The sequence below is a fragment of the Branchiostoma lanceolatum genome, chromosome 11 (genome assembly GCF_035083965.1).
Source record: "Branchiostoma lanceolatum isolate klBraLanc5 chromosome 11, klBraLanc5.hap2, whole genome shotgun sequence".
NCBI lineage: Eukaryota > Metazoa > Chordata > Leptocardii > Amphioxiformes > Branchiostomatidae > Branchiostoma > Branchiostoma lanceolatum.
Window position 1 is genome coordinate 4303951 of NC_089732.1, and position 22392 is coordinate 4326342.

The 22392-nt window shown below is 45.5% G+C and overlaps 1 protein-coding gene across 1 annotated transcript; it reads right to left on the reverse strand.

The window, feature by feature from the left end:
* Positions 1-6189: 6189 nt before the first annotated feature.
* Positions 6190-9308, reverse strand: LOC136445464 (myogenesis-regulating glycosidase-like). The gene is made up of 3 exons (XM_066443509.1): positions 7399-9308; positions 6953-7068; positions 6190-6707 (listed from the first exon to the last, which is right to left on the reverse strand). Exons 1-3 carry the CDS (start codon positions 9055-9057, stop codon positions 6557-6559), a joined length of 1926 nt encoding a protein of 641 aa, XP_066299606.1. The 5' UTR covers positions 9058-9308; the 3' UTR covers positions 6190-6556.
* Positions 9309-22392: the final 13084 nt, after the last annotated feature.

Sequence of the window (22392 nt, forward strand, 5' to 3'; positions counted from 1 at the left end):
GCTTTCTTGGAAGACATGGCGTGCCTATATGCAGTTCAAAACTAAGAGATTCAAATACACAGTATGTAAATCCACATACAAATGTGACAATTTGTCACTAAAAATACAGGGCTACAGATGATTGACCAAACCTGTTCAGGTACTGGTACAGGTACAGGTACCTGAATTGCTGTACATGTACCTAAAGTCTTTGCTATAGCCACGGATCACGGTGCTTTCAACCGACACGAAATAACCGTGAACGCGTGAGTCTTGCGTGCCGACAAGTTAGAGTCCAGTACCATGTACGGCAGGGTGCGGACAGGCTGTATGTGTATGTCAGTACGGCCGTTATGAGTGTTGCTTCAGTACTTATGGTGTTGACAGAGTCCGATGGCGGTGTGCGGCTCCTCTAACCGGCGATACTCCGACCCGGCTACCGACCCGCCCCGGTTCTCACGCAAGTGGGTCTCGCTTGAAGTCGACACTGCACGAGAGAACATGATCTCCAAGCAGATGTTGGGGTGAAATATACTAGTAACAACTTTTTTGGACTGCCAGGCCAGGTGAGAATGCTGTCAGAGAACGGCGGCAGGTAGAAAATATTATGATCGTCTGCCCCAACATTTGCTTGGAGACTAGAGAGAGGGTTTCGCTTTAAGTCGACACTGCACGATCTCTAGAACATGATACCCAAGTAGATGTTGGGTGGAATATAACAACGTTTTCTGGCTGCTGGGCAATATATGTCAGAGAAAGGCAGCAGTCAGAAAACGTGACGCTGACCTCCCACCCAAACATCTGCTTGGAGATTAGTAAGTGATCTTGCTTGACGTCGGGCTTCGTCCTTTTCTTGACATCATATATACCTTACCTTGCTTACATGTGGGCGGGTTCTCTTTGAGGTCGAGCACTTTCCTTACCTCCATAGCAAGCTCTTCGCCTACCGTTTTGATACCGGAATTTTTTGCAGGCTTTTCGGCAGATATTGAAAAAGACTTTTATTGTCCCGTATGTAATGAGGTATTAAAAAGGGCAAGTCCAAATCGTCGTCCTGGGAGTTTGCTATTAAGGCTACCCATTCCCCAGTCGTCGCGGCTTCCACAGTTTTTCAAAGGGAGGCTCAGAGACAGGAAAAAACCCGGACCACCAAAGACGCGGACCTCTCAGCAGCTCACAATACCGCAGAATAGAACCAGGTTTTCGAAAATAGTTTGCATCAGTTTTCAAAGCAGAGAGAACTAAAGACACGGTAATCCATCTGTCTGTGTCTGTGACGTGTATACGGGTCACATGGGTGTAGTGCCGGGGAAAGAGGTGAAGATATCCTTAGTATTTGTTTTGGCCGGCTTCTTGAGAAAGAACACAAATGTCGTCGGTAGAAGTAGGTCACGGGCGCTTTCTTTCCTTCGTTTTGCCTTGTCAATCTACCCCTACTCCGTTCCTAAACTTATACTTTTTTCGTCGCTATATTTCTTTTCCCTGTTCTTTTCGGATTCTTTTCAGTCTTAATGTTTACAAGTTGTCTTTTTCCTTACTTTCTTGCCTTTCTTCTAGATCTCCCAGCTATTGTCCCGTTTCTCGGCAACATCATAACATTATGATACAGTATGCTATATCATACTGTCAGTGAGCTAGAAGTTGTCGGGTTGCATGGATATGGAAAAGTTACAAACAAACAAAGAATCTTCGACTTTCTCTCTGTGTGCGTATATCACGTCTCCTTTCCGTTCGTTTTTACACGACACTTTCGTCGAACGACAGGTATAACACTAGTGAATACACCAAGCACCGCGAACTTGAAAGACGAACCAAACGAGCAAACAGACGTTATAACACGAGTCAGGTACAGATATATGTACCTAAATTGCTGTACCTGTACCTGAATTGCTCACGGTACCTGTAACGTTACCTGTACCTAGAATTTTTGTTTAGGTACACAGCCTTTAACACCTGTAACTATAAAAATGCGCGTAGCAGTTGTAAGAATGTCTGAGACGGAGGCTAGTACCCCACATCTACTTGAGGATACCGACTCCAGGTCAGAGCGTCGTTGGGGGGTCTGTGAGACCGTTGGGCCGCCACAATAGCCCAAACACAGGCGCTCTTCACGCCCGCTTATTTCTATAACAGACAGAAGTAGCGGCAAAACTGCCAGGCTGGCGCGGCACCTTTGCTCGGGGACGGGCTTTCATCTTGCGGAGGTCGCGGAGCTGACCCCTCTTAAACGCGCCATTATCTGCAGCGCGTGAGGGGAAATAGTTCTTAGTTTAGCGGTACAATACCGGCTCCTGTGCGACGGAACGCGTAGGGTGCAAATGAGAACGCGTGTAACATGTTGTACTTCACACAAGATAAAATCATGCTGGAGCTGAATCCTAGGGTCGGTCCTAGCTCGGACATGTTGTAAGGGATTGCATTCGTCATTTCGGATGGTGACGTAAAACCGGCGGCCCCGTGAATGGTCGATATTCAGGCATAAGCCTGAAGCGTCAAACCTGTGCATGTAAAAGAACCCAACACATTTATCGTGAAGAGAAGGGGTGACCAGGTGTGCTTGGTAAAAAAGAACTACAGCCGTTCACTCTTTCTCTGAAGTTCAAGAGAACTAGGTAGAGACGTAGATGCTTTATCAAAAGATGGTTAAATTTACTTCACTGAAAATATCGGTCACTTGGACAAATTGTGTCTATCCAGTATTTCCTTTATGTTCGTAAGAGCTGTCCCACTTTCTTCGTACTTCTGGGGAATTGTGATCAAAATATCAATAGAAATCTGTAAAAATATTTCTATATATAGTTGGTCTATCAATTGGGCTAATCAGACCACTTGACGATGAATTCACAAATTCAGCTGATTCTTCGCATTTCCAGCGATCGCATGTCAGTCCTTGGGGTCGGTATGACCGTCATATCTCCGTCATACACCCACGCACCGGGGGCGTCTTGACAGCCTCCTTAAAGACAGAAGACACGCGTCTCAAGACGCACGAGAGTTTAACTCTGCTTCAACAAACTTCAAAGAACCGGAGACCGCTCCCCAAACGCGCTGAAACTGTCGGATCAATAGTTTACACTGAGAAGCACGAATCCTGCGAGCTGGGATTACGGCAAATCTAGAATGCGAAGGAGAAGGGGATTATCTCATAAACTATGAATCAACGCTTAATGGAGGCTGTTATAAAGACTCAGACAGTTTCATCTGCCCAACGGAGGGGAAAGGGGAGATTGAAGTGCTACTTCTTAGGGATTATTCCATTTGGAAAGTTTGAGGGGGTGGTGAGAGGACTGCTTAGATTTAAAAGGGTATCCTTGGCTTTGGTGGGCTTTTGTAAAATATGGATGATATCAGCTAATCTCCAAGCAAATGTTAAGGGGCAAGTTCGTAACATTTTCGTTATAGTGGCATGTGAGAGTGGAGAAATCTCCAAGCAGATGCAAGGATCCGGCCCAGTACCTTTGTTTTACGCGAGTTTTTACATTTAGTACATCTTTCTGGTAATGCATCTTTCCAATTTCGTACATTTCAACCTCTTCGCCTCCTCACTGTGCCACATATACTTCAGGTTTGCTATGTTAGTTTAGCGATTATGGGGTCTTTTTATAAATGTGAATTGGTATCGAATTTTTCTTTTTATTTGAGTTGAATGTGTGATAGTTGTGTGCCGATTTGTTAAAAATAGAGAGAACGCTAGCGACTCCAAGAAACACCCCTCCCAATAGAATGGTATGGCGATCCTGTGACGTCAATTCAAGATGGCGGCCACCTCACATGCCAACGGATCCAATACAGGTTTTGCTACGCAAACCTGTAATGACGAATGTGCGGGTGGCACGTGGAGGCAGGTACTGTGCGCTCAACGTTCCCGCTTTTGTTTCGGCGCCTCAAGTTGTCACCTGCTGGCAGGTGAGAGACACTTCAAACTAGCTAACCTGAGAGTTTGCATGTACGACGATATCAGAATTAACAACACTAACACTAACAGCCCTCATTTATTTCTTTTTAAGGGGTTCATCCTTTGTTTCGTCTGATTACAATTGTGAAATTTTGGGCTTGACCCAGGACTATATTGTGACAAGCAAACGCTTTAAAACCTAATACGGGTGTGTTGATATATTGATTGTTTGTTTGTTTGTTTGTTGCGCATATTGCTTTTTTGTATTGGACCACACAATTGCTGTTTCTTATTGTTATTGTATTTGTCTATGTAAGTTGTAATTTTTATTTTCTGAGGTGATGTTTGATATTAGCTACAGCTAGAGTGCATCACCTCTGTGTCCTGTATATTCTTCTGTTGTTTAATTACAAAAATCTTGGAGGGAGTGGTCTTGTGGCAAGAATACGTTCCTGACTATCCACAACAAGTACACCCGATTCGATAAAGGTGACCTAAACGTTTTTTTAAGACGAAGAAACTGTATTATGGCTATAACTCGAGCTCCATCCACCTCTTGTCGAAATGGTCAAAGAAAACATGAAACTAAAATATTCAAAATTGAAACAACAAAAGGTTACATGCAAGAACAGAGAAAAGTTTGACAAGCTTCCGAAGACGAGAACCAATGATATGGACGAGACTCTTGGAGGCAAACAATCCGTTACCCATGTAATGATGTTCCAAAGCGGGTATATGTACTTCGAGTAGAAAAGTTGCAGGACCTTTTTTATTATTATTACAATTTTATAATGGAGTGAATGGGAAATGGTTTGGGTTTTCAGAATTTTACGCATATCCCCAAAATATGCGATTAACCGTAATGCAAATAGCTGGAATCTACTGTACTAGCGACGAAAAGATAAAGTTTGAACTGAAGAATAAAACGCCAAAGCTTTAGAAACAACGTTCAAGCTTTCGAAAAAACGCACAACCTTCTGAAAAACGCGAAAGCTGTAGAACCCAAATGATGATCGATGTTAGGTACTCAGGACGCCGTTAGCATGAGGGTCAGTCTCAAGGTGAACCTCACAGATCCTTATCGGTGGTAGACGGGCGGATTACTGCCGAGACACGGCCCATTTGTACCCGTCACTTCCCTGTCGGGGTGATTACGGCGTCTTAAGTACCCACACGTCTTCAAGACGGACAGGTGCGGACAGGTGACAGGGCCAGGGCGGACAGGGGGGATGGGGTGAGGCGGAGGAATGGACGGCTTGACAGCTGGTCATGTGAAGAGTGGCGGGGACGGCAGGTTGGACTGCATACATAACTCATAACTGCGCTGTCGCTGTGTATTCAGTTCAAGATAAAGAACGGAGTAAGAAAACTCGGGGCAGCATAGACATGAAAGGCCCAGCTTTCTACTGATCGTTACATTCCCCTCACTTCCCTCACTGAATACTCGGTTGTGTGTGTGATAACTTGGCGTTCTTGATTACAACCGTCGTCGCACTGTCGCTGTGTATTCAGTTAAAGGTAAAGAACGGAGTTGAGTCAGCAAACATCCCAGCTTTCTGCGGATCGTTACATTCCCCTCATTTTCCAGACTGAATACTCGGTTGTCTGTGCCTGTGGAGAACTTGGGCGTTCTTAATCACAACCGTCGCGCTCTGAGGTGCCAGAAACACGACAAATAGACGCACTGCGATGGTGGCTGTAAAGTACAGGTGCGGACAGGAGACAGGGTCAGGGCGGACGGGGATGGGGTTAGGTGGAGGAAATGGGCGGCTTGACAGGTGGTCAAGTGAAGAGTGGCGGGAAAGGTAGGTTGGACTGCATAGTAACTGCTAGCCTCTACCAGACTAACTACGTCAGCTATACTAGAGAATATTTGCTAGTGAAGTTTGGTCACCATATATAATGTTACCCAGTTATAAATCCTAGATTTCAATTCAGTAGGTTAATAAAGTAACATGATTCAAAGTTGAAAAGTTTTTGACTGTCTTTTGATTTAAGGACAGTATTTCAATTCACAGACTTTGAATGGTATGTCTACGGGCAGAATCAGCGATTCTGTCACATTGCAGTCTCAGCTCTTAGTTACATATACAAGTAGTAAAAGCACGGCTAAATCATGACAGTTATCGTTATCTTAAGTTGCACGTTTTTATTTCTGTGAATCAAACACGTTACTCAGCATCCTGTCTAATGAAGTAGGCGATCTCCGCCAGCGGGATGCGGTAGTCGCGCAGAGTCTGCCCGCCGCGGTACACCCGTCCCTCCACCTGTGTGGGGTACAACCTGGGTATCAGTAGACCTCATGGTGAGTAGAACATGTGCAACCAAAGCAATATGTATAGAAATTACTAAATAAATTGTCTTTCAAAATCCGATTTTCGGGCCCTAATATTGCTTGGGTTTCCTTTAAGACACGACTACATCAGTCACGGCAGGGTCTTCGGCCCGAGAACCCAGCGGTCCCGTGTTCGAATCCCCTGACGCCACCAATGGTGGGAGAGGCACTTTACACGACTTTCCTTACTCCACCCAGGTGTAGAAATGTGTATAATGTTCTTTGTACTTGGCACTGTTGAAATAAGTTATGAGTTCAGTGCCACGTCGTCCTTGTCTGTCCAAAAACGAGGTAAAGCATCAGTCACCGAGTCACCCAAAACACGACTCTGAGTGGACGTTCATGTACTAGTATATTATACAACACCTGTGCCCCGGCGGCAGGTACACATCCCGCGCCGTCGCGCCCTGGTCCAAGACGGGCGCCGCCAGCAGCTCGTCTCCGATCAGGAACTCAGAGTCGATCGTCAGCGACGTCTCGTCTTGCGGGGCGAGCCACCTTATGAGTTAGAGGCATGCTAGCTCATTAAATCACTAGTAAGAGGATGAAATAATCTCTTACTAGTGATTTTATGAGTTAGAGGCATGCTAGGTCATTAAATCACTAGTTAGTCTAGTACACTGCAAAAGTCTGATTGTGTTACTCGTGCAAAAAAATCACTAGCACAACTTTTTCACTTACTTCGTCTTTTGGTATGTTTTACTAATACTAATTAAATAAATGTGTTAAGTAATAAGGTCTACCACAGCGGGCGGATGATGGGGTCTCCTGTCGCGACGGCCTCGTCGGCGTAGCGCAGGATCAGGGGGGCGACGATGGTCTCGTGAAGCTCGGTGTAGCGTCGGGCGAGGTCAACGACCTGAGGACGCGAACCAAAAGGACTTGTTATTCTATGGTCATATTTCAAACCGGGGCCCGGCCGGGCTGTTTGCGGGAACGGAAAATGAAAGTACATCATTAGTAAAAATATATGCGCAAATTATGCTGATGACTAGTTCTTGAAACGCTTTGTGTGTGTTATAAATAGATAAATAAATAAAGGACAGGGAACCAGATGCCCCTAGATCAGTCTCAGCCCAGACACGAGTCTGAGTGGACGTTCATCTATTATAAGCAACATTGGTGGCAGCGGTGGATGCCAGTGACGCTCATCTACTGCGCATCTCTGAACACAGAGAAGTTGACTTACCTCCTGATCGTACTGCCACGGTACTATGGAGAACTGCATGCTGGGAAGGAACGCTGTGACCTCCAGCCAGCGGATGAACAGTTCACGGACAGGATAGACCCCGTCGTAGCCGTTCCCGCCGATCATATCAGGCAGGATGAAAGGGTAGCCGAGAATGGAGAAGGTGAGGGCTGTGGGGATCAGAGTTTTCAGTCCCTTGTCGTACCCCCAGTGCGAGTCTTTGTCCATCATCCGAACGAACATGGGGACCTCCTGATTCCTGTACGCAGCCCGCACCTCAGCCATCGGACCGAACTCAGCGGCGAAGTCGGCATACAAGGTCGTGTATGTGTTCTTGTTGTCCATTGCCAGCGGTCGAGCAACTACAAAATTGAAGGGGAGGTACAGGGCCTCTCCGCCATCGAACTTGAAGGAGTCGATGCCGTAGTCTTGTTGCAGTTTCCTCAGACGTTCCTTGAACCATGCAGTTGCTGCGGGGTTGGTCATGTCAACGATACTTCCTATGCCGTTCCACCATCGGATGACGGCAGGCGCCAGCCCTGTGTGGCACCCTCCAGATACCATGCCAGCTAGGTACCTCTTTTCAAAAATTTCACGGAACATATCGGAATCTAAGTTAGCAAACGGGTGCGTCCACAGCGTGACACGGAAGCCTTTATTCTTCAGTACGTCGACCATCTGTCGTGGGTTCGGGAATCGACGGTCGTCAAAGTCGTCACCATAGTAGACAGACCAACCGTCGTCGATCTCGAGTTGACTGTTGGAGAAGCCGTGGCTTTGGATGTCGTCTGCGAACTGAAGGATGATGTCATGGCTGATGTTTGTATGGAACTGCGCCCAAGTGGACCAGATCGGGGACCGGACCATCCGCTCGTCGGGCTTCCCGCGCGGCTTACCGTAGAACCGGTTCATCATGAACTGCTGCGCTGCCTTCACATCCCCAGCCTGGCAGATTGTGTACTCTAGCTTCGGACGGACCTTGTTGATGTTTTGGTAGGGTGAATCCTTGTACGCTGCCTTGAAGCAGAGTTGACCATCGTTCATGTGGTTCACGCTGACATGCAGGGGAACTGTCTCTGCCACCGTGACCCCCACCCCCTCCGAGCTGAGCCAGTAACGTTCCATGACCGAACCCCACTCCTCCAAACTTGCATACATGTCGCCGGAAAGGTAGAACGTCATGGACTTGTTCCACTTCTCAATAGGCCATCCCTGGTAGTACATCTCTGCACCTCCGTACCAGTGGGCGGGTGAGAGGTCCAGACAGTCCATTGGATCGTAGATGTCATCAACAGCCTCCCAGCTTACCGTGTAGCATTCTGCCGACTCCAGTTCTTCAGCCTTGATCACAACTGTAGCCATGGGCCACTTGTAGCACTGTTCTCCTGTGCCACATTCTAGCTCCGTCGGTGGTTGGTGGGAGGGCAGGCCAAGGCCCAACTGTCCTCGAATCGTCACCTTCCCCTCATGCTGAAGACTGAATGTCCGGGTGTCTGTGGAGAACCTGGCGTTCTTGATCACAACTCTGGTGCTCTGAGGTGCCAGATACACTGCAAGGAGACGCACCGCAATGGCGACTACGGCAGCGACACCCCCAGCCATAAAGTACAGAGTCTTCGTCTTTCTTCGATTATCGCTATCGTTGTCATCCCCAGCCATCTCTTAAAGATATGCTATATACGCTTCTTTCATAAGGTGAAATTTTTCAGAAGTCTCTGCTCTTTGATGGTAAAACTTACGTTTCTGTAAGGAGTTGTAAACCCAAGGTACAGGATTGGCGATGATGATGATACCACCTCCTTGCAATTGGTCCGTATACAGTTGTTGTCCAGAAAGTCCTTTTGGCGTCTTGTTGTCCAAAAAGTTAATATGCAGTCCCGAACCCTCTCCCAAAACTGTCAAGTGTTAGATTATCACTCTATAAATGACGTTGGAAAACGCAGACGTTAGGCTTGCGCACCTTGTGAGCGAGAATGTCGGAGTGATGACTGAACTATAATCATCAGACTAATCTCCAGTCCCTTCCCATGGTTAAAAAAACACATCGGTGGGAACATGCACAACGTGGATTCTGGACTGGTAAGATAAGTAGATTTGTTGTTCTACCACATATGTTAGCAGTATGTAGATGCGGATCTTGACAAACTAAAAGTTGTCTAGCATTTAGCCCATCTGTAAAATTCACGTATAAACCTGGTGTGGACTACCGAAGTGTAATGTGCATCACGAAGTCTATATGCGATGGTTAACACGGAATTCGTGACACCAATAGACGGGATATGTCTCAAAACTATTCGTCACAAGCAAAAACAATTTACCCATTATGAAGGAGAAACAAAATCTCCGAGCAGATTTCAGGCTGGGAAATCGTACAGTAAAGGACTGGCGGTCGGTCGGAAAAAGTTATGATATTCCACCCAAAACATCTGCTTGGAGTGGAGTGGAACAGAAGCCACTTGCAGGTAGAATCAAACCTGACCAAATGACCAGCTCTTCAACCCGACCACTTGGATATGACAACCACTTTCTCTCGGTCCCAAAAATTTCCTCATAAACATAATAAGCAAGCTGCCTGCCCAAGACGACCACCTCCCCAGCGCGACCGGCTGGAATTGGGGCCGCACTGATGATGACCGAATCCCTGAGCTTGACAACCGCGCCATTTTCAAACGTGATGTGATATCGACTTTTGATGATAACTATGGAGAAATCATGGCGAAATCGACCAGTTTACCTCGGATTGTAAATGCCGGACGATGTTTTTGTTAAAACAAAGTCTGCTTGGAAGAATACTACTGTCCGATATGGGACATCACTTCTCGGATAGCGGGGGCGGGGGTTTGAGGAAGAAGACCACCGGTTGGAGCACTGGTCGTCTTGAAAATCCTGAAACCAAAAACGGCCAGGGAGAAATATAGGAAGTGTCGTATATCAAGGATCTTCACAACACAGATCCTTGTAATTGTTCGTCTTGAAAAGGGAAAGGCTTTCTGTACACAGCCGCTTTCTAAAGGTAATGACTGCGGCTACTTTTGCGGTATCATCATGACTGTAACGGATTCGTTATGCATCTCTTGTACAGCCTTCTTCAAAAGATGTATCTTCTCACCCGATAGAGAGATGACGCTTTTATATCAGGCAAGATTACAACAGTATCAAACTGCATAAAAAAAAAGAAGTCAATCCCAAAAAGCTTAGATTGTTTTCCGTAGCAGTTCTCAGAAAATAGTCACTTGTTCCACTTGTCACAATTGTTAACCTGCACCGTTTGTATACCCTTTCTGTACATTGTTTCATGTTGCAATTAGTCCTCGGGCAAGAACCTGCAGATAAAACTCATTATCATATGATAACAGTGTCCTGTAGCGCTGACCCTACGGCATGCATAGCGAGTTGAATGTTTATCTTGCCTGTTTGAGTTTTATACCATTGGAATCTTTGCAACAAGAACAATAAGGAGATACGCAGCCGTCTTGTGCAATTCCGAAAGGTCGGTTTCCTTAAGCAAGGCCAGAAGCGAACTTGGAGGAGACTCAAGATACGTCCTTATCTCCCCTGAACATCTGCGTCTGAATGAATCTGCAGCGACGTCTGGCCCCTAGTCCATCTTATCTCCAAGCAGATGTTGGAAGGGGGCCACAACGTTTTGTGACTGCCCTGATCCACTGTCTTTTCTCAACGGTCGACTGGTTTACGAAAGAAAATTGAGAACGTTGTTGGGACAGTCGTGATAGTATCGTGCAAAATTCAGCGGACTGAAAGGCAAACGTCTGTTGCAGAGGATATTTCAACTTGCAGAAAGCCCTCCTAATATCTGCTTGAAGATTAAGCGTGAGTCTGCCCAGCGAGTACACGGGGGTGAACGGCGAGGCCCACCGCCTGGCCACGGGAGAGCAGCCGTGCGAGAAATCGCGAACAAAAGCCTTGAAGAATCCATGTATGTCGTACAGAATCGATGATAACGGTTCCTCCAGGCATGGACACAAGCTCCGATTTCACAAAGATCTCATGATAAAAAAGATCGCCTTGAACATCTTTCAGCGGTTGGCATACATATCCACCTACGTTAGCGCTATGCAATGAGATAAGTTTGTGGAAAACTTGTAGTGGTTGCTCTCTTACACGCTTGCTTTCTTGAATAAAGAAATGGTAACATTGGTGACTTTTTGTGTTTTCTGTAGGACAAAGGCCATTGTCCTGCGCACTGGCAGACAGCAGCCACGCCCATCGGGTCATCATGAAAGAACCTGCCGAACTGGAACATCAGAATGAGACTCGTTTTCTGAATATCCAGGGACTTCATTATTACCTGAACCAAGGAGGTTAAAATACCTCCTTGCCTGAACGTACATGTAGTAGCCTATAGAGGTTTTTGTTCAGTATGACATATAAATACAAATGGGGATGGAAAGTTACAATGTAGAGGCAAGGTGTTCTTGGACTTGGTATCATTGGAAGCTACGTATGTAAGGATGTATATAATACAAACACTTTCGATGTGGCGACATTGTATTGTAGGATAGTGTGAGGTAATTGAAGTAAATGTAAGTAATGTTTTTACATTTTCCAAATAAATTTAGGTTGAGTTTCCATATCACGTAGGTGCTCATGCGACGGTCCAATAGCAGTCAACGTGCAATCGCTATGTATGAAAGCTCATATCGCATATACATGTATGGCACAGTATGTCAAAGTATGCATTTCAGTTTGAGCACTTGTTGCCTTAGTTTTGTGACACAAAACCGTATTCCATATTCATCGGCCAGCAAAGTAGAGTAGAGTAGAGTAGAACACCCACCTTTCACGCTGTACACACTCCACTTTCCCCGCGATCTGTCATTCACGGATGGACGGATGGAGTGAACGGTTACCATGGGGATCAGACGACACATCGCGGTGATATCTCTGTTGGTCCTGTGTTGGTCTGCGGGGGTTCCTGCGCCGTCTGAGGGCTGATGTCGTCGGCATGAAAGCGTGCCGTCTCGTCTGTGACGCTATTGTCGCGCCTCTCAGTGATATATGACGATTTATAGGTAAATGAATTCACGAGGGAGCTCGAGACGAAACACTAGTCTCTACCAGACTCATTGGGTTGCTGGGAAAATGGCAGAAAGTGGCCAAATAGGCTGAATAATCTTCCAGAGGAGTAAGTCAGCAAAGGAGCTACACAGATACTCTCCAAGCAGAGGATGGGTTCCGACAGGTTTTTGACTTGTTTTTAGGCGTTTTTGTCGGGCTTTCTACTTTTTCTTTTTTTTCTCTATTATAGAGAGAAAAAAAGACGATGCAAATGTGCACTGTGCTTCAAAATCGTCAGATGCAAACTCCAAGCAGATGTTGGAGTGGAAGACCGTGATGTTTTCAGACTGCCGTGCTTTCAGTGGGCGGCCTGGTGCCGTCACAGAAGCCCGACAGTCAGGAAACGTCATGATCTTCCACCCAACATCTGCTTGGAGATGTCGTCAGATGACGTTTCTCCTCCGTATGAGATATTGCCAAGTGTTGAAATAAAGTGACGACAAAATTGGGTCAAGTGTTATAATCGTCAAGTTATTGGTTTTCACCAGTGTGAAAGATCTCTAAATCTAGGACGAATATGACGTCCCACTGAAAGATGAAGGAAGAGACATCATCAGATAGAGGATTCACTGAGTCGCAGGGTGTGAAATTGAGGTCTTTGTCGTATCAGATCTCCGGTAAAAGTCCTTACATCGTCCTGACAGAAGGGACTGAAAGTTTCCCCTTGCTGGATGATGAATAAGGGTAATTTCCAGGTAGATCTTCCTTTGACAAAATCGTTACTGCTGTCGCGGCCAAGACTGCGCCCATGAGCCGTGGATCACAGACACAGTCCCCGCCGCCAGTAACGATTTTACCAAGAGAAGATCTGCATAGCGATAAGAATAGGGGGCCTGTGATACTATCCCTCATCTACTAGGCTCAAGCTCTGTCTATTTCAGGACTTCTTTCAGGGCGACTCTTATTCAAACCTGAATCACTGTGATGTCTGTCCCCAATGTTCAACCTTATTTCGGAAGTAAAACTTTCCCTCGATACAAAAGAATTGAAGCTTTTCCTTGGACGCTATAAGGACTTTACGACGCAATGTTGGGAACGTAAGTACGTGTGAGAAGGGACATATCCTTCCAAGGACTCGGGGTCAATATACCTTCTCACTCAACCTCTCAATCCGACTACGATCATTCGTGTTACCATAAGGTTATAGCGCACCAGGATCTGAAATAAAACACCTTCCTTCATGTGCAACAATACTTTTAGCTGTTTTCATTGTATGCCAATGACTGGTTCTCCAAATGCGACATAAATACAGTCATGACGCATGCGCACAAGGTGTTCACATCAGCATCCATCCCTTCCTTTAACAACAAAAACCTCCAAAAACAATAACTGCTACCGGAATCTTGTGACGTTCAACACACTTTAGTGTCGGGGTCCTCAAAACTCATTAAAACACCCCCTGACATTCCCCGACAAGGTCGCCCTACTTCTGTCCCCACCCTGCGTGTTCTTCTCGTGGGAAAACACGCCCGCCCCATTGTTCTCTCGCGAGAGTTAAACACAGCGGTGTTGTGACTGTAACCCCGCACCACCTAGCTGATGTAAGCGGAACGACTGATACGCCGTGCGGGAGCCAACCTGAGTTACTGAGATGGCATGTTCTTGACGTCACTCGTTGTTGCTTTTTACCGTCTTTTCAATGGGATATTCATGCAGCAAACACTCTTAATAACAAAATGACGAAGGAACGCGAGCATTTTGTAACAGATACCGACGTAATAAAGCAGGTTAAAGTGGGTCGTTGCCTAAAGCAGGTCTAATCTAACTATTCCCGTCCGGAAGTTTTGGATGAGACACTCGCATGTCAGCCGCCGTCCTTCCTTTGTGAGGGGTGACTATAAATAGTCTATCCAACATTCCAACAGACATGCGATAGGATACCTTATTCTGGTGAGCTTTACAGGCGTAGAACGTTAAAAATCACAAAGGACAAGATTAGAATCGACTGTAACATACCAAAACGTTCTGTTTGCACTGAATGTACTGATATGCTCAGATAAGGTAGTAAGAACAACAAGCTTCTTGATGACGTTCTTTTCAGAATGATTATTTACGTATATTTTAATTTTCATAGCCGCCAAGCATCATGATATCAGGACTTGACGCCCGTGGATGATCTATTGATTGATTGTACCCATTGATTGTTATTGCTTTCTGATGGCTGGGTACAAAAATATGATGATTACTGTTCGAGACAAAGTCTTCGGAATCGATGGACTATCAGAGAGAGACCAGCTAACATCGGCCCACTCAATAAACTTCACTGCATTTTCGCTCTAGTGAACATATTGTTCTTTTGAACACTTAATGTCTTATTTTGTCGTGTCAACATTATCATATCATAGTTTGGGTGTGGCTGTGGTAGAATGAACATATAAAATCGATACAAATGAAGCTCTTGTTTGATTTTTGTCAGGTCTGATTCTTAAGGGGAGTGAGATATCGCTTTACTGTGTGTTTTCATCGGTTTAAGTGGTACAAACGTTGACACCGGTACAAGTGGTGGGAACCCGTCTGGGCGAAGACAATGCCAGAACATCTGAAGAAGATGTCCTACTTCTGAAGGAATGTGTTTTCTTTGTCCAGAAGTTGGCGACGCGGCTTATGAAAGCAGGAGAAAAGAGGGCAAATAAACTGCCCACAGCTCTTAACGTAATTAGCGACACCATTAAGGGGTAATTTCGCGTTGAGATGTCATCATGTGACGGGATCGCATGACGTGGCGTCATTGTGCGGGGGATGTTGTAGGTCACAACCGTTACGTGAGCGCGCAGTTTGTTTTTATTTATCCCTGGTAACGTTTTTATCCCACAGGTCGTTCTGTGTGGATACACGCCGTACACGGGACAGCGCAATGGCACGACACCGTGGGAAGTTAAGATCGCTTAATGACCGCACTCCAACCCCAAGTGGCCAGACAACTCTACCTGGATGGTAATGGAGCGGTATTGGTTTGCATTGTCGTCTGTCAGACCTGTCAATCATCAATGAGAAGGGTCACATCAAAGCGTGCTGATAACGAGAATGATGAGACAGTAAATGACAGATTTATAATGATATAGATTAATCAAAGTAACAGAAAATGTGATGAAGTTGTAGTTTATTGTCCCAGTTAGTCAGGTATCACGTAACTGGACCTTCAGACAGCCCCAACAATGGCAGCGTGGGAATGGTCGGACCCGCCAAGAACACTTGAAGTCCTTAGGAAACTCAGGTGTTTTGTTTCAAGTCATGATGATGTCACAACTTTTTCTCCCCTCTCTACGCTGTCATTTTTTTTTTTAGTAATGCAATGTGCCTTAAGATCAAGACACAACAGCAAAGATCGTCGTGATGCGGGGGGATATGTGCGAATCTTTACATAAGCAGTTTTTCGGTATTCTTTATTTTTCACTTCTTCTGTACCTTCAAATTGTTTTCAATATTCGTGCACATTTTGTGTGATCAGAAAATGTCAGTACAATAGCAAATCACCAGATCTCCCATCTCTAGATGGCACTACCATATTGTAACGTTTAAGTACAGCTGCATCTAAAGTACATAAAGCATTCATGGTATGTGAAACTAAACCGAATGACTACACAGTCGAGTTTTGTCCAAATTTACTTTTACATATTTACATATTCCTCACCAAGTCTCTAAATGAAGTCCATAATATGCTGTTGCCAAAGAATAATGTTTGGATGCGACATTGGACATGTGACTTTTATTACTTAGATGGTTGCATTGTGGTGATTTGCCAGCGGAAAGACGAAAAAAAGTTGATGTTTACTGTTCGAAATCGAGAGTGGACACAGACTTAGCTCCATCAAAATAACAAATTGAATTGATGTGTTAGATGTTGGTGCCGGTTGCTCTATGGTAAGCTTTTTTCGCTTTATCTGTGAGGTTTACAGGCACCTCAGCAAACAGAGGCAGGCTGTTCTTCTCGGCCTCCTGTCCCCTCCTGTAGTGAGTTTCCACCTTCTCCCGATCCACCGGCTGCTGCTTACCGTACAGGTCGGTCAGGTAGTAATGAGCAGCTGGCACATTCATGTCGCAAGGAGGCGCTGCACGCAGGTAATGGTGGAACTGCTGAATGGCGTCTGACTTTGACACAAACATGGAACACCAAGCGGTCCAGAACAGGGTACGTGGGTGATCAGACTTGTACATCAGCGCTGTGGCGAAGGTAGGAAGGGCAGGGCCAGGCTGGTCGGTGGTAGCCCATATGGAAACTGCCAGCATGCAGCAGATGTGATGGAGGTACGGGTGGAGCGGGTCTTCCTCACCGTTCTGTAGGATGGTGTTCATGGTCTGACGTAGACGTTCAACACGGTTGTCTCCCTCTAGCAGCAGCACCCCCTGTATGAACAGGCAGGAACTGTCGGCCGGGTTGCGCTTCAGCTGGGTTGTCAGTAGCTGGTTCAAATACTCCTTTAGAGACAGGGTATCAATGAAAGGATAACAATCCCAAGGAGAGATCACGTCCCACATGATGATCCCCTCCGCCAGCAAGGTGAGTCCGGCTGCATCACTGTACCCAATGTTGGTCAGCATCTCGGCTCCCCTCTCCATGGTTCTGCAGGCCTGTATGAGACTCTGGGCTGTCGGGGAATCCCGGTACGGCTGCAGACGAAGCCGCCATGACCTGAGAGGCCCCTCGGGCACGTCTTCTGACGACACTCCGGACTGAGCGGACACGGAGGCCGTCTCAATGCCAGACTCACTTTCAGCCAGTAGCGTGGTAGGGAAATTCTGGAGGAAACACAGGGGACAGAGTATAGTTTCAGATCCCATTCAGTGTTTCTTCCAAATGGATAAATGACGTTTGAAACTGGGCAATGAAAAACTTTCCTACTGCGTGAACCAGTTCTTAAAGACCTTGCCGTGTCTCACAATAAGTTGAGCCATTTCAGTTGCCATTGCTAGAGGAAAACATCTGCCATGATCGACATTCAATGAAATTACAGCACTAGAAGTCGCAATAAAAGATTTTTTTTATTTTTTTTTATTTTATTCGTATATGTTTATGGAGTATAAGGCAGAAAGCGATAGCTTATATGAAGCCTTCTACTCAACACATACAACAAAGAGACATAATGACATGCATAAATACAAAATGGATAAAAGAAAATTAACAATAGACAGTACAAGTTGGTATCAATCGCTAAATGAATCTTCCAGTACAATGGATGTAAGTATGAACTATGTCGAATATATTACAGTTTTGTAAGTATGAGAGTGAAGTGGAACCGCGTAACAGAATAGAACATAGTGAGCTGTCGTTAAGTTGTTGAAGGTCAGTTATGTTGGAGAGAGATGATAACATGGTACTTCTTTGGGTGGTGTAAAGTTTACAGTGTAGGAGATAATGTTCAGTTGTTTCACTATAATGGCCACATTTACATGTAGGACAATCTATACAATGGTGTAGAAATAGGTGGTGGTTTAACTGACTGAAATTTAAACGAAGCCTTGTAAGATGAACTGCATAATGTCTTTGGCCGTGAGAGAAGTGAGGGTGTTTGATCGGTCTATTGAAATGTGAGTCCAGTTCCTTTTTATAGATGTTGATCGTAAGCGATGCTTGGACATTAGAGGGCAGTTCATTCCACAAGTGAATAGTTGAGGGCAAGAAAGATTTTTTACACTTTTCAGTTTTACAAACAATGGAGGTGAAATTCTGGTTGGCACGGAGATTGTATGGGACAATGTCACAAACACGTGGTGGGATGAGGTCTTGAAGGTATTGTGGTACGAAACCATTCAATATTTTCCAAAAGTGGATCAGCTTATGTTTTTGTCTCCTGATAGCCAGTGTGTCCCATCCAACCTCGGCTAACAGAGACTCGTGTTTAGTGCCTCTCATGGCTCCAGTACAAACCCGTGCCGCAGATATTTGAACAGATTCAAGTAAATCTGAGTCTTTGCCGAGGAGGCTACACCAAACAACATCTGCATATTCGATTAATGGCCGGATCATACTTAAATACAAGGTTTCCAGAGTTCCCCGGGGAACAAAATGTTGTATCCTTTTCAAAAGGTTTATACGTTTCATTGCCTTGGATGTTAATTCGGATACATGGTATGACCAAGACAAATCACGTTTTAAATGTAGTCCCAAGTGCTTATGACAATCAGCTTCCTTCAGTTCAACTCCCTTGAACACTAACGGTGGGTGATGGACCTTGATCTTTTTCATAGAAAATGTCATTAGTACGGTTTTGAGGGGGTTAAAAGTTACCAACCACTGGTCTGACCAGTCACCCACCAATTTAAGATCGTGGTTCAATCTATTTGCTGAGACAAGACGATCCAGAACTATTTCCATCAGCGACGTGTCGTCAGCAAAAAGATTGGCTTCAGTTAGCAGATTGTCCACCAGATCATTAATAAAAACTAGAAAAAGAAGTGGCCCTAGGAGTGACCCCTGTGGGACACCTGCATCAATAGGTAACCAGCTGGAACATGACCCATTGATGACGACACGCTGCTTTCGATTCGTAAGGTACGACTCAATCCATTCCAGAAGTGATCCGGATACTCCCAGTTGACGCAACTTGAAAATAAGCCCAGCATGCCATACTTTATCAAAAGCTTTGGATATATCCAAGAAAACGGCACGGACTTCTAGACCTTGGTCTACTGCTTTGTGTAGCTTGTGAACAAGGTGCGTCAATGAATTAACAGTTGAATCACCGGGAGTGAAACCAGAATTTCGATCGGTAAGCAGGTTGTTGCCATGTAAATAGGTAGATAATGGAACATAAACTATACGTTCGAACACTTTAGAGACAGCGCATAAAAGTGAAATAGGCCTGTAGTTTTCCTTCGCCTGCTTATCGCCTTTCTTATACACAGGGACGACATTAGAAAGTTTCCAAATAGACGGGAAACAGGCGTATTTCAATGAAACATTAAACAAGTGTGACAGTGGTTCTGATACTGAAAGCGCAATACTCTTCAAGAGTCTATTACTCAGGCCATCAGGACCAGTAGCCTTATTAATGTTAAGGTCTGATATTACTTTGTACACATCTGCGGGACAACAAGTAATTGAGTTGATAGATAAGTCTGTTCTGAGTACAAAGTTGGGAAAAGAGGCGCCTTCGGTATTAAGGTTTGTTTGAGCTGCAAAGTAGCTATTAAGAATATCGGCTTTAGCCTTGTCTTCCGATATAACAGTGCCATTTTCAAGTAGAGAAGGTAAAACACGATCGGTCTTACCAAGGAAGATTTCCTTGGAGACGGACCACCATTTTTTGGGGTTCAGAGTTGGATTGGCAAGGTCGAGACAAAGGCTATCCCGATGATTTTTCTTTGCTTGTCTAATCAAATCTGTGCACTGATTGCGGACTTGTTTATAGGCGCAAAACAAATTTGGAATATTAGTTCTTTTGTGTTTTCTGTACAGTCGCCTCTTTTTCCTAAGCAAGCACCTGATCTCACATGTCATCCAGGGCTTGTCTCTAGGACGAATGGTGACTACTTTACTAGGAATGACCAGCTTTATGACATTAGTGAGAGTTGCCATGAAAGCCTCGGCTGAGGCGTTCACGTCTGGAATGTGTTCCGATATCACGGAATTCCAATCTACATCAAAAATCTTCGAGTTAAGTTCTTCATAGTCAACATTCGTAAAGTCAAAAACAGTTCGTTTATAGGCTTTGGCTCTGGGGATCTTGACAGACATTATACCATAAGTAAGAGAATGGTCGCAGTTAGCCAGGGGAGGGTAAGTACCATGGTCCACGAAAAGACCAGGTGAGTCAGTGATAATGAGATCAAGCACCGATGATGACGTATTGGTACTGCGAGTAGGTTCTGATATCAACTGGGTAAAGTTGTTATCAGACACGAAACTGCTTATTATACCAGCTGCATTATCTGAGCTGCCATTAAAATCACCGAGTAAGACAATTACACTTTGCTCGGAAGGTCCACTGGCCATAACGGTATCTACAGACCGTTGCAGGTGGTCTATGAATGCTGAGCGTTCCTCCACATTCTGGCCAGGTGGTCTGTAGCATGCGCAAATATAAACATCCCAATTTCTTATTTTGACCTCGCACCAGATTGATTCGGAACCGAGTGTTTCCAAATCAGACCTTCTTTTACATGACAAATTAATTGATACATAAAGCGCAACCCCACCCCCATGCCTATTGCGGTCCCGTCGTAACGGGGATTGATATGATGACAATGTAATATCTGAGTCAGGGATGGATTCATCACACCAAGTTTCTGTTAGCGCAATTACGTCGAATCCCACATCTAGGGCAACAGACTCTAGTTCATGGAGTTTCACAAAGTCATTTGCAGGAAGACTCCTTACGTTTGCGTGGCAGACAGATAGAGATTTCATGTTATTAGAGTTTGGGGTAGGTCAGTAATGAATGAGTAATGCTAGCGCTCCTCTGTCTGCCACGCACCTGTGAGGAGGAATTCCTCGGTAATTGATATGGTAATGATGATACCAACTCTGCTGTGTGGAACAATAACAAACAACTTTAACACAGAACATACAAGATGAAACATGATAACAATAAAGTGAAATGAGTAGTGTAGGGGATAAGTGTGACATTACAGATTGTAAATGCCAGACGTTATCTGTCCATAAGTGCTAGGTCCGTAGGTACATTACTTGGAGACCCGATAGATATCAAGGTCGACAGATGCAAACAGAAGTCGCCGTTCATCTTTCAGAGTCTTGATGAATATCTAAGCAATAAAAGATAAACCAAAAGGAAGCTAGGCTCATCAAAATATTGACTGCATCTGCATACGGAAGCAAATGTAGTTGCTACTCACCACGTCCTGGATCCGCATCCTCCTGAACATCTCCGCCACCCCCGGGTCCACCCTCCCCGCCCGCTCCTCCTCCCCCTCCTCCCGTCCCGGCACCTGGCTCCTCTCCAGGCTCACCCTGATCTCACCCGGGAACCCCAGCGTCTTGAACTCTTCCTTCAGACGCGTCTGGATGTACTCTTGGGCGTACAGCGCGCTGAAGAACTCGAAGCCGTCCTCGGTACGGAAGCCGACGTGCACGTAGAGCGAGCCCTCTTCGATGGCCACGACTTCGGGATCCAGCTGCGGTTCCCCTCCATCCGGTGGGGGGCGTCTCATGAGGCGTTCGATGACGCGCCTGATGATGTCATCCACGTCGTCCCTGTTGTCTCGGTAGAAGCGGGACAGCGCCAGGGCCAGCCCGACGGCCGAGGCCCCGGCCACCACACCGGCAGCGATTCGGGAGTCGGTGATCTTCAAGGTCACTCCGCCCCAGTGGCCGGTTACAGCAAAATCGATAACGGGGGTGGCTTGAGCCACCTGGCGGGCTACACCTGCAACTGCACCCGCAGCGTCCTCTACCGCAGGAACTGCACCTGCCGCTGCCTGTTCTGCCATTGAGAGACACTGAAGAAAAGGATTTCAGCGTATTATGAAAAATATTGCAAAAGAAGTACGATAAGAAATAGTGCTGTACAGTTTTTGCAACAAGAAGAAGATTTCTTGCGTGCTTTAATTAGACGGGTTTGAAAAAATCCGCCACTCGGTCAGCTGCCAACATCCGATATTGTTACCACTGCCACTGTTTTCTTTACCTTCGATAACAAAGACTGTGTTTTGTTTACATCAGTCAGTAACGCGAGAAGGGTGGAACAAAGAGAATGAAATTTAAGCCGCCGCCACGGACGAGCTTTATCGTGGAAGTGTAGTTACATGTTCGCACTTCATTCAAGGTCATTACTTTTCCGACAGCCTTAGATAATAACATAATCACTAAAATAAGACTATTTTTCTGTAGCGTGATGCTTAAATATCACATACTTTCGACATTGTCACAACATATTGACTACCAGCAGGCACAGGTAGAAACAGATCTGACATGGTACAAACTACTGAAACTGCCGTCGTAGGAAAATACATTGTACC